The 27,172-nt window shown below is 38.4% G+C and overlaps 1 protein-coding gene across 4 annotated transcripts in view; it reads right to left on the bottom strand.

Annotated features, from left to right (window-relative positions):
* Positions 1 to 674: 674 nt before the first annotated feature.
* The window catches only part of RBM33 (RNA binding motif protein 33), a 104,849-nt gene continuing 78,351 nt past the window's right edge, over positions 675 to 27,172 (bottom strand). For 2 of the 4 annotated variants that reach the window (XM_042802284.1, XM_042802282.1), the window contains exons 16-19: positions 22,883 to 23,089; positions 21,288 to 21,476; positions 7,629 to 7,717; positions 675 to 7,432 (exon numbers count right to left, since the gene is read on the bottom strand). In XM_042802284.1, coding sequence (XP_042658218.1) covers positions 7,384 to 7,432; positions 7,629 to 7,717; positions 21,288 to 21,476; positions 22,883 to 23,089 — 534 coding nt within the window. In that variant the 3' untranslated portion in view covers positions 675 to 7,383. The remainder of the gene's footprint in view (positions 7,433 to 7,628; positions 7,718 to 21,287; positions 21,477 to 22,882; positions 23,090 to 27,172) is intronic. The other 2 variants (XM_042802283.1, XM_042802286.1) reach the window with 2 other exon arrangements.

The following is a 27,172-nucleotide window of genomic DNA, read 5'->3' on the forward strand; positions in this document are numbered from 1 at the left end:
AGCCTGCCCTCCAATAGATGTTCTCTTGACATCTCCCCCCAGTAACAACGTGACACACTAGTAATGCTTCATTGAAAATGTCCATGCTGGATCACAGGTAGCCGCTTCCAGTGATACCAGGGTGATTTTTTACATTTAACTTAGCAAATAATTTTAACAACTATTAAAAGCCCCTGCAAAGTGCAAGGCAGCTGATTCTGACCTCTTTTCTTGATACATCAGTGGAATTAACCTCCATTTGTGCTGATACAATTGTGTTCAGAATATAATTGATGGTAAACATACTGACAGCTCCTCTTTATGTCATATATTTAAGACAGGCAATACTTGAAAGTAAAGATCTTGTAACAAACATATCAGTACCGTTGAAAAGAAGCAGAAAAGTTTTTATACTCAGAAGCTTTTCTCCTCCTATGTTATGAGATCCTTGTTAGACTCCAGACCCTTTGAACTCACCACACAAGCCCCTTTTACCATCACCCATCCTTGATCACTTGTTTTTCCACCTGGGGCACCTTTACACAGCACTGAAAGAACCCCATGCTATGATGCTAATGTAAAAGTAGAGTTCCACAGATGTTACAGTAATAAAAATGGTAAAAGAATATGGTATGTGAAGCTTTTTCTGTCAAGTTTGAAGTTCCAAGTCGTACATCAAGCAACAACGAAGGAAATATGATAAAGATCAAGTTTTATTGACATATTTTAGGTACAATAAATATATTTACATGTTGACATTTGAAACATGGAATTACATGTAAAAAGACTTGTACATGAAATCATCTTTGTTTCCATTTTTACATTCACTTAAATAGGTACGACAAAGATCTCTTATGCAAGAGAAGGATTTGGTATAATTCAGTATTACACTCAAGAAATTAGTAGTAAACACCTCGTGCAGATGATGCTGTAGAAAACATGAGGCAGACGAACCCCCAGTGGAGTCAGTATGATACAGTCGGCTGTTGAATTTATATCCTGAACTGCTAATAAACAAACTCTGTAATCCAGATTAGAGCAATACATTTGAAGTGATTCTCAAAACACCCAAATATATACAGTATTTAAGACTTTACAGGTTAGGAAGGATCACATTCAGTAATAGTAATAGGAGGTAGGATTGCGTCGACAGTGCTCGTATTTCTACGTGGCAATAAAAAATAAAGTGCTATTACTATCACTGAATTCAAGAACAGAACTCCTGAAATGTGAAAAGGATAAAAGAGTTGTTAATCCTGTTTTGCCTGGTTTGCCACAAATGCTAGAGAGAATGTAAACAAAATGTTTTACGTCTCCAATACAGGTAAAACTGCAAAGCAAAACCATTAAGCGATGCTTCTCCAGTGCTTTGGGATGGCCAGCATCTCCTACTGTGTGACACCTGTAAAAGCAATCTCAACTTTATATATCAAAGTCTGCAAAGAGAAGTACAGTACGATGTGTTTTCAGGGTGGGAGATCTAGGCTTCAGGTATCCTCAAAAAGAGCTGTAAAAACAAAAAATAGAGTAAAAGATTGAATGCAATGCACTCAGATAGGGAAAGGTCCAGAGAGTTGAACAGGGAGTGACGAGAGCTGGAACATAACAAGGATACAAATATCCTTCTGGAAATGGAAAACTGGGGGCAAATGAAATGGAAATGAGCACAGGGCAAAGGCAAAGAGTACCACAGGAAAAAGTAAAGTTGACTTATTCTAAGGGCACTTTGTATCAATAAGAGTTGTATGCAATGGTATGGAAGAGCAGCTGTGAATAAATGAGTGTTAGCATTTTGTCTTTGCTGTATCTGTAAGTGAAAATGTGTATTAGTTAGAAGGGAAACCGCTGAAAGACGTTTCACTGTCTGGAAAAGAAATCCTGCAAAAAAATTACTGTTTTATTATATAAATAGAAATAAAACTGTAAGGTTCCAAAGTCAGCCTGACAGACAGCAAGAAAAAATATGATGCATATTAAAAACATTAGATGCACACAAAGAAAATCCTGCATCACTAACATAACATTAATACAGCAGTATTTTAAATTGTGGTCTTCCAAGCAACTACACACAACATTGCAATACAGCCACATTTAGCTATATACAGGTTCTTTTACAATAATATTCTTAATCTGTAATGCCATTTTATATTATTTAAATGGTAAAAATCACTTAACCCAACTGCTGTTACACTAAATAAAACCAATGTCACCTGTTGAAAAACAGTGTATATATCAAGCCCATTTCCAGTTAGTTAGAAAAATCAGCGCATCCAACCAAGAAGTGAGAAAGCAACACAGGCACCTAAAAGACCCAGTAAGGTTAACTTCCCCCTTGAGGTTTTCCTTAGTGCAATAAGGACCATACTTTCCACCAAAATAAGCACATAAGTAGAAAACAGAGGTGTTTTTTTAATAAAAAAACCCAACCCTGCAAAAAGCAGTGTTATAAAGAACAAAATGATCCTTCCCAACCATATTATACCAGAAGTTGGTATACGTAAGGATCCAATATGAATCAGTGGTTTTGTACACAAGACCCTGTGCTCATGTGGATAAGCCATCTCAATGATTAAAAATCAGGTTACAAAAACCCTCACATAAAATCCTTAGGATTTGATACTAATTAAAGATAAAATACTTTAAAGTATTATGTTTATGAATTAATTAGAGGTTAAAGCATGATTTAAGGTAACACCGAAACAAAAGCCCTATGTTACCCTAAATAGCCTTTATAATATAGCTAACTTTCTGCAATCTGTTCAGTATTTGTTTCCTTCACATTTAATTTATCATCCAACATGCTGCTAAAAAAAATAAACTCACAAAAAATATAAATAAAAAAAAAAAAGTTCGTGTCTCAATAAAAATGCCTTTTTGACAGTGAACAGGTGGAACCCAGATTTCCACCTTCGAGTATCACAACCCACAAACACAATACTACGCAAAGGACATGAACAACAGAATAATACACTGGAGAACAAATCCAGGGTATCTCCAGAGTTAGACAAAACACAGGCAAAAAAACCCCCAAGGAATGAAACTCCACACCCTCCCACCCACCCTCTCACCCCAGCTATGAGGGTAATGCACCCACACACACATACAGACAACGCAGTTACTGTGTGCAATGGTAGAAGTGCCTACAGCAGCTTCTGGGAGAATTGCACAATTTCAAGCTAAACAGATAAAAGACACTGTATTTAAAAAAAATATAAAAAATTCAACACCAAGTAAAAGCTTTTTCCTTATTCCAAATAGCTAGATAACATTAAGAAAAAATGATGAAGACCTTCAAGGTTATTCTGAAATAACCTACAGTTCTATAAAGAAAATCTCTCATCTATATCCTCACAGTGGAAACCTAACATCAAAAAACTAAAATGCTCAGTCTGCTTGGCATTTTAATGGCTAGAAGGACTTTTTTAACAGAAATTTGGGAATCTGAAGTGAATTTTCAGATTTAAACCAGGGAATAAACTAGGTATCTGAAGATACTTTACAGAGTGGGTGCCAGTATTTACTCTTCTTTCCTGAAGTCATATTGGAGATATATGTGGGCCAAGAACAATATCCCTGTCTAAATTTATTCTCTACCACTACTTAGAGATAAATATTTTCATGGCAGCTCCTCCAGCTATGAAGATACTACGGACCTGTCCTCCTCCTGCCTAGCATCAATTACACCGAGCTTCTCAATCACTGCACATCAATCCGTCATACAGTATATGTGCCACATCAGCTGCTAACATTGTGATGAACCAACGTGTTACATGACCAACTTGAATTACGTGTAAAACCAAAATATCCCAAACTTTTGAGAACAATATTACACAACAGACCTAACTGGTACCTGTACAGCACAATGGAAGAAAGCTAGAAACCCCATGCCTTGGTCTGACAGTGCACTGTATTTCCCCTCAAAAGTTAAAGGACAGAGATTTTTTTCTTTTTTTTTTTAATTAAAAAAAGTAGAACATTCTACTAAAATACCACAGATCATACGGCCAATCCAATCTTTTTAGTCAAGGCAAAATATGATTAGTTATAAAATGAATTCCCCAGTGCTACAAGATGAAAACAAAATAACTTGAAAAAAAAGTTGGCTCCATCTAATCACCTACTGGAGTTGCCTATTAAAATAATTATAAAATTATACTAATAAAAGCTGTGAACAAATAATACACAGATCAGGATATATGTATTGACTTACTAGCATCTTTATAAAAATTTGAAGATATACACAAAAACACATCAACATTTATGGAACTGTATCCATTAAACTTAGATAAGACAACACAAAAAACTAACAAGTAGCTAAGATGTTGTTGACTGTAAGCATTTTGAGTAACATTTTAATTTTAAAAGGTCAATATTTACATACTACATTAAATGCCTTTTTTTTTTCTTTTTTTCATTTTGCGTTGTATTTTGAATGCATGATAAAGAAAGAACAAGATAATGGTTGCAACAGATCTTCTAAGAAAGTTAACTTAAGGTGCTCAGATTTAACTGTGTCCTGAAAGAGAACATGGCAAGAACACATCCGTCTAGCTTTACCTCTACTTCCTTTGGGTTTTTTTGGGAGGAGATAACAAATGGATCTAAAAGAGCTGTATCATTCAAACTGATCATTGCCAAGAGATCCACTTTTAAGTTAGGATTTGAGAACTAAAAAAACACAAACATTTTAACAAATGACTCACCTAACTGCTACTTTTGCTACTGAGTTTTTTAAGATATTAGATATGGTGACAACACAGGGTGTGAGTATGTATGTGTATAATAAAATGCATATAGACATACATACATATAGTACGTTTACATATAGTAAGATACCCAGGTACTGCAATAAGCAGCTAAAATCACCAGCAGCAATCTGCCCATACCCTGTCTATGCACAAGCAATAATCTACTGCATCCGCCTTTAAAGAGGATGCATCTAGTCATTAAACAGGCATTGCTTACGTTGCCTCCTATGTTTAAATAGATCCGAGGCAATTTCATGTCTTTATTCCAAAGCCACACATTTGTCTCAAAAAAATTTTTTTTAAAAAACCCAACTGAATAAAAATTCTTAAAACTTAAGTTGGCTGAACCTCAGCCTCTTTGGGATGGATTCAAAACCCAAAGCAGGAGCGTTTCTGCAAACTTCTTTGACTTTTGAATCAAACCCATATTCTTAGGCTCCAAGAAACCCTCTAACCCCAATAACGTTTGCTTCTGACAGGACAGCTGATCAACTGCAGATGTTCCTACTGCTGAACTCAGCTGCTGGCCTGTCTGGCGTTTCCATCTAACCCAGATTTCCAGACACGCACTATTATTGCTCCACTCACATATCTTCCCATCCTTCTCAACACAGAGAAGCTGCTCCTAACAGCAGGATGAATAACTGTTTAATGACTTGTTTTAAAGATAAGCATTTACTTCTTAAAACTAAATATTACATAAACTGAGGAGGCAGCATAGGGGTCCTAGTGCTCAGGGTGTGAGGGGTTAAACAGCACAGGGTAGATCACCTCGTGTGAGTCTTCAGGGTCAGCTCCCACCGGGTCCCTCCTACCTGCGGCTCATCCTCTCTCTGCTGGGCTTAGGTCTACGCTGAAGCACTAAAAGCACCTTATGTAATTGTACCGGATGTTATTAAGCTTTATGCATAAATGGGGAACTACACAGATGGGTGTGAAACTCACTTCCATGCAAAAGTTCTCACGATGTTACTGTACTTGTCACTAAGTTGTGAACGGGTTCAAAGTATTCTTTCAATTTTTTTTCCAGTGCAGTATTTCCAAAGTACCACATTACTTTTTATTATTTCAATGAACAAAGAGCAGTTTTACCTAGAAGACTTTTGACAGTATTTATTATTCAATCTTTAATTTTATTAACTTCTACTTAATTGAAAATCTAGACCAAAACTGTAAGAAAGCCAATTAGGTCTTTGTGACTTGGTTACCATTAAATCTTAAAAAAACAAAATCTATGGTACTATAAACTTGCTTAGTTCATCCTTCCACGCTTGACATGCCTATTTTGGACCCCATTCGCAGCCGTTTCCTTACATACCAATAGTGTTCTTCTGCAGTCACTCAGGTAACAAACCTCGTAAGGTTTCTGTAAGTTCCCCCCTTCAAATAGTAGCTGGAGTGCTTAAAATAAAGGATGAAGCAAAAGCTTCACAGCCTAAAAACTAAGGAAATATTCATAAAAACCGGAATCCGATATAAAGATGACATTTTAATAAGTTTATTCAGAAGTAACTGAAAAAAAGTTGTTCCTTTTGCAACACCATCTAGATGGTTCTAACCAAAAGGAAATATTACGGATTTTACTTTGAATAAAACATAAGCTCCTTAATGTTTGCACGTAATTTTTGGGAACTGTCACGTTCACCAGCAGATTCACAATGTCCTTATAATCCTGTATTTATCGGGAATAACACATCAAACCAAGTCCTTTCGGTTACGGGTTTCTTATGGTTCAGCATTAGTCACAAAATAAATCTCAAAGAAAAAAAACTAATCAAAAACAAAGCATAAGGCAATCATGAAACACTAGCCCAAAAGAACTATTAGGAATGCGCCACTCTTCCTGTGTAACATTTTTGAAGTGAGCCACCAAAATTTCTTTTTCCTTGTATCGGGAAGTGTCATTTAAAACGACCTAGTTACAACCTGGGAGTTCACTACCCCATGATGCTACTGAAGGGTAAAGATCCTGTTTTTAAAAACCAAGGGAAAATACAGCAATGTTATTCCTACACAGGGTTTTGTGAAGTTGGGAGAAAATGGAAGTCTGTGTTGGAATAGAAAAATGCAAAGACAGACTTAGCTTATTTACAAAGATAAAAACTACAATTTTCCAGTGTCACCTCCAAAACTTCTCAGCATACTGCTATTCAGTGAAGTAGACCACATTTAAATCTACACAAGCATACCTTCTTTGCTCTCAGATATACAACATAACTAATGTGTTTTGTTTAGAAAAGTGAGTTTTCATTCAAATACCTTGCACTGAAGATAAGAGCAACCATTATCAAATATTCTTTGCTATGAAGAAAGTTTTTAAATCTTTCGATGTAAACGTTCTCTCTCAAGTCACTGTGGTCACACAGTGGGATCTTGAAGAACAGTGTCTACATGCATTGAAAGAATTTTGAAAAAAAAAAAAAAAATCTGTAGTTCCACGTGGTTACAACAGAACATGAATAACCCAAACAGAAATTCCACCTTTGCAGGTCCTCGCAAGTTCTGCTCATCTGGAGAACATCTTGATGCTTTCTGTAGTTCAACACAGCAATTAAAGACTAAGCTGAAAGGTTTCATAACCCGATGGTTTTGCCACTGTGCCTCATGTAGCTCCACAGTACGCTTCTGTTAGTGTCAGGGTTTCTCTCAGCAGATATCACTCAACTATCAGTGCCACGTTTATGTGGGACAGATCTATCATGTGCCTGTTAAAAGTTAAAAGAAATTTAAACCTGGTACTCAAACTGATTCTAGGGGTGGAGAACAGACAATAAGGTTCTATGAAGGTCACTAATACACAGATGCCTGATTGGATTAAGAGAAACAGCGAGCAGAGGAGACTGATTTAATCTTTTGAAGGGAGGGAAGGAACAGAGGTGTCAGCAGAACTTAATTATTTACCTGTGGAATTTCTGTTGAAATGCTAAAGCATGTGCTGGCTCCTTAAATTTTGCTATGGCTTTCCGTTGTTGAGGAAGCATCTGTAAACTCTGCAGAGACAAAAATTCAAAACATAGTTTTAATATTCACTCAAAGTTCCACTTAAGACCCCTCATTTTGCACCAAACCAATTGAAACTTTGACATATTTCTCTTCTCAAACATATTTCTTTTCTCTTATCAGTGTACAGGGAATGGAAAGAGACTTCTGAGACTGCAGTCAGGGACCCAGCTGAAGATGTTTATGCTGGTGCATTAAGCAACTGTATTAACTGGAAGACTCAGACCATCACTCGTTAAGCAAATGCAACAGATCTTCAATTCAACCCATACATATGAACCAAACACTGCAGCCAAACTCCCACCAACCAAATAAGAAACATTCAACTAGGCAGAGCTCAATTTCACACACAAGCACCTGGAGTCATTCACCCTGATGTACATTCAAAGGATATGGGCTTTGCACAAGTTAAACAGAACAGAAACAGGGAAAAGAAGTGGTAGGTGATCTCACATATCCTCATACAGTTTAACAAATACAAGTGGCTAGCTTTTGACAGACACTAACCACCACACAAACCCGAGGAGACGGCTCAGGTCACCACTTCGAAGTCCTCCTAGTAATGGGAAACCATGCAACACATTTACCCAGACAAATCCATCTGATACATGCTTCCCATACCATGAGAGCAGCATTTCACAATGCTGTAGCTATCAAAAACGCCCTATGTAGTATTGAAGTCTCTATAACTACAGTACACCTCAGTCAGGGTTTTGGAGAACTCCTGTCCTTGTTCCCTGTTGCAGCAGGAAGTACAGGCAATGTCAAGATGATCCCAGAGAGCAGTCCTGGGGCCTTGGTAATGCAAAGTCACCAGACTTATTAAGATTAAAGTTGATGCTTTGAGTTAGCACTTCAGTTGTAATAGCATATTTTTTAAAAAGACACTTGAGAAATTCAAGAAGATGAAATTTTACACATTAAGTAGGTACACACCCAACAATCAGTGAGAACACGCAACAAGTATTCAGCATCAGAGAATATTTGGGATGGAAATATAATCCTGTCATCCTCACTGCCTGTGAGCACAGGCCACAGATTTCACAGGAACTAGGTTAAAACAGATCTTCTGAAGGCTTCAATCATAATTTTAAAGCTCCATGCCACAGTGATTCTAGTATCTCACAACAAGTTTTGGATGTTCAAGGGCGTATGTTACAGCACATTCAAGACAGAATTGTTCTGATTCAGCTTCCAGTTTTCCATTGTTCTTACAACTTTGGATGCAGAATTAAAGAATTACTAACATTCTTCTCTCTGCGTAAGTTTCTACATAAAGTCAATCCAGCTTTGTACTGAGCTTTATATATGTATTTTATATATATACAGACACATATGTATGTACACACACCTATATATACAAACACATACTTATGTATATAGACACCTGAAAACTTTTATATATTTCTATACAGATATTAAACATTTCTATATAGAAAAATATTGTATATTTCATTATAACCTCCTGATGGTTAAGTATACACATAATTCTCTGCTCCTGCACCTTGCCTGGAACTCAGCAGCATCCCCCACATCTGGATGATTCCAGCACTCTGGTGGTCAGTCTCCAGGATTTTAAACTTCACCCGCAAAAACTCTGTATCATCATCTAGACTATCAAAAAGGTACCACTTCAGACAAACAACTACTTGGCAAACCACATACAAGCCCACATACATACATTTAAAGGGTGACATACTTTGAGAATTTTTAATCCAACTAATATGTTCCCCGTTCATTCAATCTAATGCAGCATTTTAAGCAAGATGTCACATGCCTGGATGAAATTTGCTATTAAAATTGCCTACTTATTTTTTTTTTTTGAACAGGTAAGACTCATGTTGATAAAGATGCTATTTAACAAGAGCCATGGTACCTGATAGTCATTTTTCTTCATATTTAAGCCTGACAATTCAGCTCTAGGCTCTTTCTGTAACACCTACCTGTGATTTTGAACTAAGAAATTTTGGCAGTAGCTACCTTGGAATTGGCAGGAAACTTCCCTCTCACCAGGAAAATCACAGAAGTTTAATACTTCTGTCATTCCTGTGACTTCAAAGTGAAAGCTGAGAAAAAGTTGAAGGATTCAGCAAACCTGGTAAGCACAGCAGGTTAATTTGCACTGTATAGTTTTTGGAAAGCTGCTACGATGGAAAGGTTTAGCTAAGTCACTGCAACTTCACCATTTCTGAGCTGGTAGGAATGGGATTTAGCTTTAAAAAAAGAAAACACTCGACAGATGATTTTTGTTTTCTTAATCAGAAAGCTCTTGACAAGCACATTTTACTGATAAGAATACAGTCACGTGGCAGAAAGTGCCAGTGAAAGACCTTGGACAAAGCTCAGTTCTCCTGGAGGTTATCTGCTGGAGTGGGTAATGGAGATGCTGAAGTTTGTGTTCTCCTCCTTTACTGATGTGACTTTATTATGATTTATAGAACTGTATTTAATACACATGCTTTGACATCACTTTTCTAGCTAGAAAAGAACTAAGGACTAGGTACGTCCTATCATTAAGGACTAAGTTTGGAAGACTAACAATTAATCACAGCCATTAAATAAGATTTAGAAAAAAGAGACTTGTAAAAGTGGGAAAGAAAAAAATCTCTGAATTGTAATTAAAAAAAAAAAAAAAAAAGAGAAGTAAAATCTGTGCCTTTCAAAGAACTGGACACTTAATATGAGAAAAACCTGTTTGAATCACTGAAGGGACAAGTATTTCAGAAAACAGTTGGAGAAGAGGAGCTGGAAAAGAGCCTGGGACACATCCCTTCAGCGGTACCCTGCATGTCCTGCTGTCACCCACTGCTCTCCCCTCTCCTCAACCATCTCCTGCTCTTCTGATGACAACTGAGCCTCACTACAACATCAGGTCTCTACTGCAGGGGATTCTTCCAATGCTTTATGCTCCAGACCCCTGTTGTGATCAACGGAGGAAAAGAAGCTGCATTTAGCAACTTTTTCCACAAGAATTGAGCTATTATTGCATTAATATTCTGTAGATGCACAAAACCAAAATGTGATTTTGCAGTTTATACACCATAATGATAAATTATTAAGAAACTGCTCAGTAATTAGCATATAGAAAATTGACTAAAGGAAGACATTCTGGTATAGTGCGGATTTATCAGCAATATTAGGCAAAGTATCTAAATATTATTATATACAACTTATGCTTTCATATGAATTACTAAAGTTTATTGACTGACTAGTTTGGGTATTATGTCACAGGCTGTTCTTATGTTGTATTACTGCCTTATTTTCCAAAGTAAAAAAATGCAATCAAAACAATACATTTTAATATTCAATTGCTTTGACGACAAGGCATCAATTCTTGGATAGGTGTATTGAAAAGCATCTTTATCAGATTTAATTTTGCTTGTCAATACAGACAACTGTGGAAACAAAAAGCCAACCCATCGGATCCTTCACTGAACTGCCTAAACACCATCCATTAAACAGCCCAGGAATGAGGCGGTAACTTCCAGCACCAGGGTCTCCTCAACTACTGAAGCCACGTGTGCTTGTGCTTTAACGAGAGACAGAATTAAGGACTGCAAAACAAAAGAATAAACTAACGCCACACAAATGATACTTCTCCAGTTGGAAACTGTCTGAAAAATTTTAATTCAAGTGATTTTAATACAAATTCTCAGCATCCACTGCACTCAAACTATGGTAGTAAAAATGATGCAGAATCATCTTCATGTTTGTTTAGTTATGTTAGGTATATACACCTTATTTAGGTATAAACAAATGAAGTATAAAAAAATATTCTGGTTTTGTTTTAACATGAAAAAAGAAAATTACTAAGCTTCTTTGATGATATGACCACCATGGCCTGAAATACCACCGTAAATATGTTTTCTGACAAAGATTTTTACTATCTCGACATAAATCACAATCTACGTTGTATTTTCAAACAAAATCTCATCTACCATGACTTGCAAGTATGAACAGGCAAACTAATGTTCCAGCTAAGTGGAAACCTGAAGTAAAATAACTGCATACCCATCCTACTGCATTATTTCTGTCATCTTGAATTTGGGATGATATGCGGTTTAGAGATGATCCTGCACTTAAATGATGTAAACAGAGATAGTCTGAAGTAAACACATTTTTTTGTGTAACCTGTGGAATTTTATTAGCTCAAAATGTTGTTCAAGGCATTATCTTAAAGACTTACTTCACCAGCTTCTGCTTTTGTTGATTCCAAATACACATGCTAGGAAAATACATACGAAATAAATTAATTTTGCATATCTTAATCATGCTACCTTGCTAGTTTAACACACTTAAATTTTCTCACTTTTTTTGAATAATTTGGCAGCCATTTTTCAGTGATAGCATTCAGTATTTCTAGCATCTGTAACATTCGCAAATAGTTTGAGTGCTCACACATTCACAAGGTGGTCTTGAAATAACCTCCTAGAAAGCTGTTATTTTTAATTATGATCTTTCACCAGACTATTCACTGTATTAGCCAGCTTACTTGTAAAATATGCACTAAGAAGTTTTCAAAATTATTGGTACCACTGTCTAATGTATTTCATTAATGTAAAAACCCAAACACGTGCATTCATCTTCCATTTTTAAAGTAAAATATGAGGTACTGCATTAGCTATGGTACAAAGCGCTTGCACAAAAATAGATGCTCATCTATAATGTTTTCGGTAGCATTTTTGTTTACCCATAATATATCTAACTTGTATTTCCAAAACAATACTGTATACATCAAGTTAGATTTAAACTTTTTTGATTTCTTTTCATATTGTCTAACTACTTCCGGAGAAGATGTTACAAGTTAAACAAAAGCTTTACTGAATAAAAGCTCTTCTTGCATGATTCTCTATAACTAAATCAACTAATCTAGTATTTGTACATTTTTATCTACTGACCTTGTTTACTTTTGAAGTTAATGACATTTATTCATTTATTTGAAATTATTACACAGAGATAATGCTTTTCTTTTTTTTTTTTTTTAGTTAATATCTAATATCATGAAGAGAAACCACATGATTTTAAAGGAAGCAGGTTCAGTCTCATTTTTGGACTGCTGACCTCAGTGGCTGCTAAAACTTCCATATGAAGCATGAAATTATGGATATGTCTCAAAGATTACCGTATGAGAAGCCTTAAAGCATGAGTTAACTAAAACAGCAAGAGGCTGGGAAGTTCATTGCCAAAGTAAGGTGAGAAAACCTACAGATCTGAGGAGGCAAAAAAAAAAAGATCCTCAGTGTATGACAATTAGTAGGAAGCACAAAAATTGATCCTTGAGAAAATATTTCTGCTTGACAATGTGTAATATGGGCAAGATTTATAAGATTCTAGTTTGCTCAGAAAAGGTTTGTCCGTCACTTGAGCCAAAGCCAATGGACCTACAGCAAGTCTCTGTAAAAATATCAGTCCTTCGCGGTAAGTGTTAGCCCCTCTGCAACACCACATTTCCAAAAATACCAAGGATTCCTATAGATGACCGTGTCAGTGACCTGTTCCAGGGTCAAGTCCTTAACAGCTAGTGCTATGGCTGATACCCAAGTGCTACAACACAAATGCCTTGCACACTATTGGTGGTAGAGTTGTTTATTTTCTTTACAAAATCTAGATGACTTCTGATTTATACTCTAAGGCTTGAGTAGTACCCTACTAAATGCATAACAGTATGTTACTTTAAGACAGACCCCTTCAAATCTCTATTAAATACTTTCAATAATGTTCAGATACAGTAAGCACCACAGATTAATGGCATTTTGTGATGGGTTGACCCTGGCTGGATGCCAGGTGCCCACCAAAGCTGCTCTATCACTCTCCTTCGCAGCCGGACAAGGCAGAGAAAATATGACAAAAGGCTCTTGGGTTGAGATAACGACAGGGAGATCACTCACCTATTACTGTCATAGGTACAACAGACTCAACTCAGGGAAATTAATTTATTGTCAATCATATCAGTAGGATAATGAGGAATAAACCCAAATATTAAAAACACCTTCCCCACATCCCTCCCTTCTTCCCAGGCTCAACTTTACTCCTGAGTTCTCTACCTCCTCCCTCCTGAGCAGCGCAGGGCGATGGGGAATGGGGCTGTGGTCAATTCATCACCCACTGTCTCAGCCGCTCCTTCCTCCTCATGGGGAAGACTCCTCACACTCTTGCCCTGCTCCAGCATGGGGCCCCTCCCATATGAGACAGTCCCCCACGAACTTCTCCCACATGAGTCTTTCCCACAGGCTGCAGATCTTCACAAACTTCTCCAGCGTGGGTCCCCCACGGGGTCACAAGTCCTGCCAGCAAACCTGCTCCAGCGTGGGCTCCGCTCTCCACGGGTCCACAGGTTCTGCCAGGAGCCTAATCCAGTGTGGGCTTCCCACTGGGTCACAGCCTCCTTCAGGCATCCACCTGCTCTGGCATGGGGTCCTCCACGTGTTGCAGGTGGGTATCTGCTCTACTGTGGACCTCCACGGGCAGGAGGGGTCAGCCTGCCTCACTATGGTCTTCAACATGGGCTGCAGGGGAATCGCTGGTGTCTGGAGCACCTCCTCCTTCACTGACCTTGGTGTCTGCAGGGCTGTTTCTATTCCATCTTCTCACTTCTCTCTCCAGCTGCTGGTCCGCAGCAGGATTTCTTCCCCTCTTCTTAAATATGTTATCACAGAGGTGCTACTACCTTCACTAATGGGCTTGGCCTTGGAGCCAGCTGGCATCAAGTCTATCGGACATGGGGGAAGCTTCTAGCAGCTTCTCACAAAAGCCACCCCAATAGCCTGCCCAGCTACCAAAACCTCGCCATGCAAATCCAATACACATTTCTGAAAAAGTAATTCGGAGTGCTGGTTTTAGACCTGAAGTAGTATCACAAAGAAGCTAAGAGTATCAGACAGGTCTTCATATAGTACTAATGACAGCTGTTCTCTCTTTTTCAAAGAGCACATAATACTAAAATAATCCTCAGTCTTATGATCTCTATTATAATGATAAAAATATGAGTCTATCATTTCCATAGTATCATGTCTCACTAAGAATTTGATCTGAATTTAGTATTATTCTGTAACATACTGATTTTGAAAGGCCACTCAGGGGAGGCAAGGAACGACTGGCCACACAGAACTGCCTCTGGAGGCGGACTTCCCATTTAATGGGAGGACAGTCACTTCCTCCACAGGAGATTTCCCTGTTGCCACACCACACTCTACTGTAATTCTCCTTCTATTGTGAATTCCTAAACTGGAATATCACAATCCTCCCAAATGTCACAGCTCAGAGAAAACAGCTTCATTCACATTCTTTAAGTTGAACTAGTCAGACGTTCACCAGAGGATGAAAACCCCTTCCCGGATCCACTCAGGTGTAAAGGACTGACAATACACACAATAACTTCCAAGGGATTTCAAGTGACTGGTTACTTTATGGATTCGGGTATACAGATCTACCGAAGAGCACTTCCTGAGACCAACTTGAGACCAGAGGTATTCTGGGCATGTTCCCATTTGACTCTGGAGAACAGAGATTACATTCTGACATATTTCCAGCATTAAAAATAAAAATCTGTTTTAGGCTGAGGAAGAATATTTTATATAGAAAGGATTTCGGCAGCACAGAGCTCATACTGATCTTATCTCCTTTTTCTGCTTCCTCAGGCACTGCCACAGGAAGATGTAGATCTTGTGTTGAATGGAAAATGCAACAAAACCAGTATTTCATGATCACTCATGCTTTTGATTGAGAGTTTGCCTACAAACTGTTTTAAAGCGTACTATTTATTTCAATAACCTAAAAAAAAAATAAATCAGCAGCTCTGGCTTTTTCTGCAATTCAACTATTACCAATGACTAAAGCATGAATATCATAAAAGGATCATTCCCTTTGCAGCCATTTCTTTAGCCCCACAGACCTACACTGCTGTCAAATTTATCCTTTAAACACACTCTGTAATTGAATCTACACTTTTACAATATCAGTGAAAATAATATTGAAATAGCCCGCATGATAGCAGCAGCCCAATAATCTCTAGTTAGACTTCACTGCAAAGCAAAGATCCTTGAGACAAGCAGCAGGACATCAATGAGCAGAAAGCAAGAGATTGCTTGCAGAAAGCGAACATCTTTGACACCAAAACTCTCAAGAGGTTAAACTGAGAGGAAGAAGTTAAAAAGGAGATAACAGAGCACCGGCAGATGGAAACCAAGCAGGTAGGAGTGAGACTGGAGCAAGTACTCATTTCAATTATAGGAGACACATGGGAAATAAAAGTTTCCTCCTTTACTTAATTTCTTCCAGTTAAGTAAATGGTCTACCTAATAGGCCACACGTGCAGCTCATCAGTGAGTTTGGGATTAAGAGTGGCAGTCCATATGAAGCTGCTAAAAAAGGGTCTACGCGAAAAGAAAGCATAAACTTTCCTAACCAACATCATCTCCAGTGAGTGATCCAACCTGCTCTGCAACAAGTCGAATAGTAGCACAGCAGGCATTTTCTAAAAAGAAAGCGGATTCTATTTATTCTTCCCTCCCATCAATAAATACAGACACATTTTTATCTTCACAGTCTCCTGACACCTGAGGCATCTTTCCTGGGAGCAACACTCCCTAGACATTACCAACAGGCATAGAGGTCGAGATAGAATGTATTTATTTTATCCTCAGCTGTTGCAACTGATCTCTTCCACATGTTGTCCCTCCTTACTGCTCTTCTATCTGCCTTAACAAGTGCTCAGCTTTCCACCTCCGTATGCAAGATGAGATGAGAAGAAAGGATCATCTCCTGTCATTGAGATGGGCATCTGTAGCTCACATACTGCTTTACAGCAGGGCTGAACTGGACGGGCTCATGATGGAGCTTCTCTTCTCTTCCCACAGCCCCAAGGATGGAGCAGAACTGCCCATGTCTTCTCCCACAGCTTCTGCAATAGCTAAAAATGTTTCCACAGGTAGGAAGATCACACAGGTCACCACGCCAGCCGCGTCACACAGGGGACGGCCCTGCTGATCTGCAAGAGCACTCATGTTCTGGGCGCGCTCATCCATGTGTGCCTGTCATTTCCAACAACACGTCTTTAAACTAAAAATATATTCAGCAATTTTGAATACAGTGTCAGTGCAGAGAGCTGCCTCTACCCTAACTGAGCACTAGGTAGCACTGTCGCTCTAAGAAAGTGAAGCACATCAACATGGCAATTGTTTTTCCCTTCTGAGACCAGAAAATAAATTACATTATCAGAGTAAAACTAGTTTTTGTAAAACTACTCAAAATACAGCTATTATTGTAACATTCTCATCACCTCTGATATACAACAATGGAGTTTTTCAAGTGTTTTTTTCCTTTTTTTTTTCCTTAACATCAGAATTTATGATCTTACATCTTCACAAAGCAATACTGAGATTTTGAAGTGATGTTTTGTTTGCAACCATTTGCTGTAAGAAAATATGATTAAAGATGACGATGGAACAGCTCCACAGAACAATCATTCAGTACTCAAATTATTTGGAGTTGTAGCAAATGATCCTCTCTATCTGCCACCTTGCTAAAAAAAAAGATATAAACTGAAGGTGGCAATAATTAGCTGAACACAAGCTGCTTTAGATAGTATAAACATTAAATGCAGATTCAAGAGCACCAAAAAAATACACTGGATTCTTCATGACCTTTGCAACTTATTAGTAATCTACTTTAGCAAGTGGTTCTGGATGGATGTGTACTGAATGTCACTGCTCCAGCATGGTCCCCAGGAGGCTTTATTTTGGTGGTGTGCTCAGAAATCTTCTGTACTTTCCAACACTTTGGAATGCATAATTTTATTTATAGCATGTAATTAGATTCAGCACTCAGATTTTACTACAGATACATGATTTGTATCTGAAAGCTTATCCTCTCCAGAAAGAGTCTGACAGCAAACCATATGTTGAAAGGAAGCACTCTTCCTGCTAACTCAATCATGTTTGAGTTGTAAGATGCAGCTATGACTAAGGGGCTGTTCCTGGAAGCCCCAAAGACTTTCTTCCATTCAGTATCTTGAGAACCTTAATGGTATTTTATTCTCCTATGTTAATAACAGAGCAGTTTTAATGAAGCAAGGATGAGAATTAGGAATCTTCAGTGATTAAGTAACAGAGGGTATTTCAAAGCTCATATATGGGAAAAGGTAATTTTCTCCACTTCTAGGGTATGGAAAGGAAAAAATGCTGAATTTCCAATTTCAACTGTAAGTCTCCATCTTCTCTGATGCATACCCAGCTATCTGCAAGCCCTGACTCACAGAACCACCACCTCAGTGCAAGCTGATGGCAAAGCTAGGAGCACTGAACATCATAAACTGAGGAAAGTTTCCAATTTCCCTTCCCAAGGTTTGTGCAAGGTACTTGTACGTCAATAATGAGATAAACATGAAAGAGCTAAAAATAAAAATCCAAGCCTTTTGTACCCAGAAAATAAAAGTAATCTTTTCCTCCCCATTCATTCCATTATGGAAAAAGTCTATAATTTATCAAATACATTAAAAATTTCTGTTATGCCAGCAAACACATGCAGGTTAACACACTGCAACAAAATCAGGAGCTGAACTACATTATTTGAAAATAGTAGCAGGTGTGGGATCAATTGTTCTACGGGTGCACCAGTATGGAAGGTGCAGGTTAGGCAGAGATCCTGTACCGGGTGGGACAAACACTCGTGATTTATTCTTGTTGTCAAAGAGCAAAGAGATTATTGGGAAATATTTCTTTCCCTTCTCTGGGAGCTATGCCTCAGTGCAGCCATTCTCACATTCATGTCTTGACTGCAGCAGAAATTGATACACAAGAGGTGATATTCAGATTTATTAGCTGCGTTCACACGTCACTTTGAAGCAAGATACTTGCTTACCACTAGAGGCATGCATCATACCGTCTGGGAATCTTTACCTTTAGCCAGGGATTTGGGTGTTGGATAATTGGCATGTGTCATTTCAAGATGCTATCCAGGCAGGAAGATAACTCCTTCAGTTCTAATTCAGATTTTAAATTTCTTTTGCAATTGCAAAAAATAAGCATAAGTTTGACAGACACATTTCCTCCCCAAGATAAAATTTCAAGAACCGCTATCTGGGAGTTCAGTTCATTACGGAACGTTCTGCTGAATACAGTTAATCACTAAAACCAGGAAATTCTACATCTTAAAGATGGAGTCAGCTACAACTGACTCACCTTTCCCTCCTCTTACTACCTCTTGAACTCCATCTGAACCAGCTAAAAACCAGGGCACCTTGCTAAATTTCCAAAGCAACAGCTAGAATTTCTCACCTTCCTGTTTTCTTACAATAGCCATCTCCCCAAATCCCTCCTATTTCAGTTCATTAAGCTGCAATGCTTCATCTTAGAAGACCAGAGCTTTGCACTACCCGAGATCTCTTTGCTCTGGTCATGGCCATGACCTGCCCTTGCCTCCAACACATACCATCCTCATGCACTAAAGCCCCAAAGCCCACGTGGCAGGGAATCCTTCCATTCACTACTCGCTGCTCTTCACTGGCTCACTTCTGCATTGCAAACCATGTACACGAAAGAAGAATGAGGAAATAATCGAATCTCCCTCACTGTCAGACCCTCTGGACCATTTCCAATTGCAGGGGCTTTTGTATAGCCCTGAGCACAAACACTAGTAAAAACATTAATTTACATCCACAAGAAAATTCACTCTTACTTCAGGATATTTGAAAATCTAGCACCATCTGTGTAAGTGATTGCTGTGAACAGGGACAGCACAGATTTTCAAACATTTTGCTTTCAGTTCTTGTCTTACAAGGCACTTAAAATTGCTGCTGCCTCTTGCTCATTTGGTAACACTTCTGTGGTACCATAAAAAAAAAAAAAAAAAAAAAAACAAAAACATAAAAAACAACCAACCACAAACCCAAAGCTAAATGTTGCATATGGTGGTACAGCCTCATATTCTTCCTACAGAAGGATCACTTCTCCTCTGCATATCTCACTACCCACACTTGTGAAACATCAGTCTCAAACAAGCCAGGAAATTTCTAGCCTTCTACAAGTCCGACTGGAAATTCAGGTGCAGAATTAGCACAAAAGCCTTCTGCATCATTAGCTAAATTCAAGCATCTCTTTCAAGTACTACTTCTAGATTTCTGATAAGGTGAAAACAGGTGATGATTTAGAAGCCATAATTTCCAAAGGTACAGCTGATGCTGCTGCAAGAATACAAATTCTGTAGGGCACAGGGATGTATCAAATCCCACTAGAAAATTAGTTATATTTTTTTTTTTCCTATAAGTACATCTTTTTAAATTGGTCTGTGACACTGAATTGAGTGACCAGAGTTTGGAGTCTGCTATGAAACAGCAAGTACTAAATAAATTTTTTAGCACATTCTCAATAACTTCTCTCAACTGTGAGTACTTCCTAGCAGAGTTTCTATTGATCTCCTCCTAATATTCTCATGCAAGATTTAGCAAGTAAACAATGAATAAATATGCTTCGGAACTGTATGAATAATTTCCTAGAGTACTACAGAACATGAACGTACAAAGTATTTTGTGAGAGTATTTTTGCTTTCACAAACAAATTAAACCTCTCTGAATTGACGATGTAAATAATTCAGTATTATTCCATTTACTAAATTGGGAAGAAGTGAGGCAGAGTGTACGTCTTTAGGAGAGCAATGTGTTTTGCAACAGAGATATGATCCCACCAATAAAAAAGTCTCACAGAATAGCTCTAATTCATGCATTGCATTTGTCTGAAAATGTTCATCCTGTCTAGAGGAGCACTCAAAACTGAAAAAAAAATAAAGGAACAAAATTCTCCTCCTCTGTATGTTTCATTATTCATTAACTAGTATTTTCAAACGTACTAACAATGAGTCAGACAGAACCTCCTAAGCCCTTCAGTGCTATGAAAACCTCCTGTTTTCCTAAAGTCAGTTTAACTGAAACATCAGTTTCAGGAGGCAGTTTACAAACAGAAGCTTCATAGTAGATATACCACTGCGTGTGTGTGTGTGAGATAACCTTGCTCACAGGGCCCTCCTAGGGAACCTTATAAAAAATAAAGGATAAATAAAATCCTTCAGAGGAGAGTGTGTTTTAATCTGAAAAACTAGATGGTGCTACATGGTACAAAACCTCCACTGGGTAGCGGTCATTAAGTGCTCTTACCCCAAGACTGCAATGATGGGAAAAGGTACATGTCAAAAATGAGGGTATTTGCAAGAATAAAAACAAGGACAACAACCAAAACCACATTTGCTCTGATATGATCATTCAGCTTTAACAACCTCGCAGAATGGACAGGCTTGTAATGTCTAAGAAAATAACTGAGATAGCACAGGAACTCCAAAATGAAGGAGACTCTTGCAGCAGGAATATGATGGTTAGCAAAATCCTCCCGTATCTCCTGTGCTGCAATATCATCATGTGCTTGTCTTTGCTACCAGGTGTAGCGTGTGAGGGTAGGGGTGCCTTCAAACATAAATTACCAATAAACACACATTGTATTTAGTGTCAGGGAATTAATTGAGCTTTCCGGAATGAAAGCCTTTTGGCACAAAAATGATAAACCGAGGTTGACCTACCTGAATGGGTCCCACTGACATCAGCAGGTTTTTCAGTTGGACATCAGTAGTTGATGAAGAAAGCCCTTCAACTGACACAATACAGGGCTGAGGTTTGCACTCCACCACTCGCAGGTTCTGTTTATTTGGCATCAAGCGTCCTCGGCCCATCTGGCCTGCTACTCCTCTGCCTCTGCCGTGCATAATGACCTGCCAACAACAAAAGTAACAGTATTTTGATTTACTTACCTAGTGCTTCTTCTCGCTGCATTTGACAGATGATACAAAAGTTGGTGATTTTCTGAAAGACTTGATTAAAGTATGCACTGATTTAAAACAGCTTGTTGCTGTTTGCCCATTTGAAAGGCTACTTATTAACATATTCATCCACTGCTTATACAAACCTCTTTTAGAAGGATAGTGAATTATATATTGCATTGAGGCTAAAAGCCTCAGCTTTAGCACAGACTGACCAAGCAGTGGAGGATCTCAGACCAAAATATATAACCTAGTTTTCAACACTGATCACACTAGCAGCATGTGTTCAGCCTCCTGTATTTTGAATCTGGCCAGAAAAAAACAGACCAGAGATCCCCCCCTCTTTTTTTATCTTCTCAACCCACGGGTAAATTTAATGTATCCACAAGACCAGCAAAGTGCTTCAAGCACCTCCAGTCTATTTCTACCAACTCTTGGTCCATTATCAGCACGGAGTACTTGAATATGCTGAGTAACTTTAAAATTACTTTTTTAAAAGTTCCTTTCCACCAAATCCTGTAGGATCTGGCACTACTGTATCTGCTAGAACAGGAAACATGGATTTAATTCTTACAAATTAAAGGTTGAACAGTTGGAGAGAGGCAAAAACAACAATGAAACAGAGTAACAAACATTAAACAGAGTTAACACTTCACATTGAGTTAACACTCAACACGGTTTCTCAATTCATACTTGCAAAGCCTATGGAGGGTAATGACTTTCACCCCTCCGCATCAGCAAGGAAACTTTATCCTTACAGGAAACTGGAAGATTATGGCCAACAGTTAAAAACCAAGAAATAACTTAAAAGACAAAATACCACCTATTTTCAGGGAGCGTGCCAGTTTGAAAATGCAGAGAAGGCACATGCCACTGCCCCCCCCGAACCCTCTCCCCTGCCTCCTCCCAGTGCATGATCAGTGCAAAAATCAAATTACAAGATCACCAACTGTTTTGAGTGATACCGAAGAGCATGCTGAAATAGTTGCTGTGTACTTCCACGTATGCAGGAAGCAGCCAAAATAAAAGCTTATGCACAACTTCAGAAAAACTCTTAGTTTTAAAGCCAGAAAGCACCGTGGATACCACCTCCTACAGTAGCTATTCTCAGGACACAAGCATTTCCCCCAGGGAGTACTGTGCTGGCCAGAAAGTCAGCAGATGAAACGACCTGCAGGCATCGCCAGTCTGTGCTGGGCACAAACAGGTCTCTCTAGATTAAAAGCTTTATATGCAATTATGCATGTCCTGGGTCATGCAGCCCTGCGCTAGCAATTGACAAACAGAATGCTAGTTATTAATAGAGCAACACAGCTAGACAGTCAAACTTTTAGCAGCAATATGCATCTGAAAATCACCTTTTTAGGTTGATGGATTCCCTGGATGTTTTTGACTCCTTGAGGAGCTGGTGAATGGATCTGAGCCTGCTGCTGCTGTTGGTGCTGCTGTTGCATTCCCTTTGTCAATGTGACCTTCCGCACTGGCTGCTGTTTCGGCTCCGGGGGTTGTTGAGGCCTCTGGGGCTGGCCCTCTGGGTGAAAAAAGCCAGCATCCTCTCCCCCCTGCTGAAATCAACAACACAACAGGCAGCTCAATGTCCAGGCACTGCAAACCCTTGCCCTGCACAGCCTCCTGCCACATCCCGCTCGCCCAGCGCAGGGTGCCCAGCGGTTTGCCCACTAAAGCAAACCGGCGGCCACGGCAGGTGTGTGCAAGGGCTCAGCCTGGAAATTGTGCTTCAGCCTAAAATAAATCCACTGTATCTGAAGAACAGTTGACTTTGTTCAGACTTTATTATAATTACAATGCTCAAAAATGTCTTTACATATACAAAGCAGCAAGGTGTTTTCACTTCTCTTTCCACATCATTCTTCCTTCCCCGGTTACATGTGAACTATGCTGTGCATTATTTTTGTATTACTTTTTCCATACACACTGCAGAAGAAGCAGCAAAGAACCATGAAGGCTGGAAGAACCAGGCAAATATTCTGCTCATCTTTAAAACTTCAACCTCTTTTTAGTTAAAAGCTGGTATTTATTTTGAAGTGCATACTTATTTTGCCAACTTCTATACCAGCAGCCTTTTAAGCAGCCTCCTTTCTCAAACACTCTCCATACTGGCAACTTCCTCAAGGATTTGGTTTTTTGTTTATTTTATAAAACTCTTATTACAGATATTTATAATCACAAGCACAATGAAACACCACCTCAACGCCTCTCTCATCCGACATAGCTCTTTCCACTGCATCTCTCAGCATAATCAAGCACAGTAAAAGCATAAGCTGCAAGAACTAAGAGAGCAGTATGATTCCCTTCCACTGCCTGTACCCAAACAGTTCAGCTTTTCCTACGTACAGAAAGACGATTCTTGAACTTGCGTCCCGCTATCCAGATCAGCTCAGTCACTTAAAAACACTCCACTGAGCAAGAGACAGCAGAGCCCAACAAATGATCAGGTACTTTTGCATCTATAAAGCACATCACATTACTGCATGGTTTCCATGGCAGTATCTATACCTTGACTGGACTCTTAACTTTAGAACTCAAATGCTAATGAGCATTATATCTGCACATGGAAGACATCATTAAAGCCCGTAACCCACGTCAGGTAACCCTTCAAAAGCTCTTAAGTAAAAGGCATGTCTGAAGACAAAAAAAATATTTAAATTGTGAAAGCATCTTTATTTACATAAGTTGTATTCACTTTCCTTAAATATTCACAAGTCAAAACTCCTTCTGCATCTGTAACACATCACAAACCAGATGACTTCATGTTTCTTGTGGATAAGGAGACAAAATACAAGGCTGCAGAAGGAATAGGTTTATGGTCTAAGAGCAAGATTGTTTTTACTGAGAGTATAAATCATTATGTCTCTACCAGGATTACATAAAAATCAGAAGAAACCCCCTACTGAGGACTGATTACCAAGTCTCTTCACTATCATTTGAAGATAGTCTGGTGATATCTAGGATTATCTCACATTTGCAAGTTTACTAGTGCAGAATTCACACCCCTAAATCCTCTGTACTGCCAAATATATGTAAGCAACAGCTTCTCAAGAACTCAACTACTTCAATCATAGACAACTGAAATCCCCCCAAAATCAGGTTCATCATCCCCTTGCACCATCTATGCTTAAAAAGCACAATCCATCATAGGGAAGATCTTGAAGTTCTTGCCACTTAAGGGCTTCCATCTACAGTGTCCAAAGCAAGAAAGCCACGGAAAACTGCATCTGTTTTTTTCACTTTTAATCAAATGGGTTTTTGCTGTGCTAAACTGAATGGCTCTGTGGATTTACAGAAAATTCTGTATATAAACCTTTGAGAACAGTAGCCAGTGAGGAATTATAAAGCTTTCCCTTCTGAGTCTCTTTCTTCAACTTCTGCTCAAAAATATAAAAGCAACAGCTCCTCTCCTCTCCTGAAAAACCCAAACATACGCACACAAACAAATCCTTACCAGGAAACAGCATTAAATCATCCTCATTTTGGTATTAGTTCCCATATCAGTGCCACCATAAGCCCTATGCCCTGATCAGATAATTTCTTTTATTCAAACCTAAAGCAGCTGAAGATGATGAAACTAAAAGGAACAAAAAAATTCTAGGTGGAATTTAAAGGCAATAATCAGGAGTTAATATCTAATCTCTGCTAACTGCCTGTTGTGGAAAACAACCATAAATATTTGCAACAATTTCTTTCTGAACCAAAAAGAAATCCCAGCACATCGCAAGAGCATCTGAGAGTGAAGCCCTCAGGCAGAAAACACATCGAACACGTTCATAACTGAAACCTGAAAATCAAGCAACCATTTCCCATAAAAGGCTAGTATGACCAACAATCACAAAATATTTAACTATCAAGCCTAATTATCACCAAATAAAACTGTATAAACTAAAACACACAACTATAGCAGAGTCAAAGCCATAAACTCACAACATTGGTTCACACTGATGAAAAATTTGATGGGGTTTGTTCCCTGCTGAGGTCTCAAATAACACCTTTGGGCTTCACTGCTAGCATGATGCTCCTGCAGAAATCTTAAAAGGTACAAACTTCTTCAGACTTTTTAATGAATTAATACATTTCAGAAATAAGAAAACCTATACAAAACAATAAGTCTATAGGGCAAGAAAAGGGGGATGGAACAAGATCTGCTTGTTCCTGCAACAAGAAGGAAGAAAGGGCAATCGGGCCAAACCCTTTCTTTATACTACTACTTTGACCATTTACTTCTTTTTAAGATGACCCGAAGAGGGGAAGCAGAGATGAACCTGCAGCACCACTCTGAGAGGTCCATGAGCGAGCAGCTTGGTGCTCAAGGACTAACAGTGCTCCCTGAAACTCAGCAAGACATTGTTTCCTATTACAGGTAGCCCTGGCTTCAACTGAAGACAAAATCTGGTGATTTTTTTAAGAAAATAAAAACCAAACATGACTCCTGGGTCACTATGTGCCTAACAAGTAAAACAACACAGGCTCAGATAACAAGTTTTAGCACCAATTAATTTTTCACGGGTTAAAGACATGACAGTGCAAGGACAAGCATTGTCCAAGCCAAATTGAACAACCTATGTAGTACTAGTTAGTGGCAAATTAGACTCGCCAGCAACATCATCTTTTATACTTCTATGCAAGACAATTAGTGGCTTCTTCAGGCACTTCAGTGAAGAACTAAGTCATGCAAAACTTCCACAAAGAGCTTTTAACATCTGGACTTAAAGCTATAAAACTTCAGAACATTACAGGTCACATGCTCATATAAGAACATTAACATTTTGGAGAAAAAGATGTATGATTGTAAAGATTACTGTACATATGTTGAGTCCTGATTTTAACTCTTGAGGTATACAATAAGCTGGCAGCCAGAAGGTAAATCAAAACACAGAGCAAAGCTACAGGCAAGCAGGTAAGTGAACTGAAGCTGTACTGCAGGAGCTGCCCAAAATGACGTCTAAATCATAGAAGCTAAATTGCTAGCATCTCTTCTACTTAAAATGGCTCAGTTCTAACTCATTTGAAATCAACTTTTGCTTTTCCTAAAGGCAATTTCTGTATTGCTGATTTGTCATTAGCTTACATCACTGCCCTCCCCAAATTTAAACACGTAGCAACAGAAGGTGGTATTGAAGTGTTAAGTCTTGTCAAAATACATTATCTTTTTTTTTTTTCTATAGCATTTTGGGATGCACAGGATACCACTAAATTTTTCAGAGATGCATCTATTCATCATCATGGCCTGTCTCATACAATTTGATGCACAAAGGGCTGAAACCAGGTAGAGTAATTCTCAGTCCACCATAGAGACCTGAGATTGATACAAGCTCTGATTTTATACTGCAAATTTCCTCTAAAGTCCTCATCAGAAAAGTGAATTTCTGTTCTTTATCTGCAAATCAACAAAGGAAGAATGATCTTCTGTTATATCTACTGCTTAATTTCTATATTACAAATCATTCCTAGCTTCAAGCTCTGAATTTTCAAGTTTTATAAGAGGTCTACCATCCTAATATACAGCCAGGAAAGAGTTCTCTTGAATGAAAACTTTATCATTATTTGGTTTATTCTGGAGTAATGAAAATACCTTTTTTTAAGTGGCAGGAGTTCTGTTCAGGGGAAAGCATAAAAACTATCTCTGAAATTTC

The sequence above is a fragment of the Tyto alba genome, unplaced genomic scaffold (genome assembly GCF_018691265.1).
Source record: "Tyto alba isolate M040663 unplaced genomic scaffold, T.alba_DEE_v4.0 Super-Scaffold_38, whole genome shotgun sequence".
Lineage (NCBI taxonomy): Eukaryota > Metazoa > Chordata > Aves > Strigiformes > Tytonidae > Tyto > Tyto alba.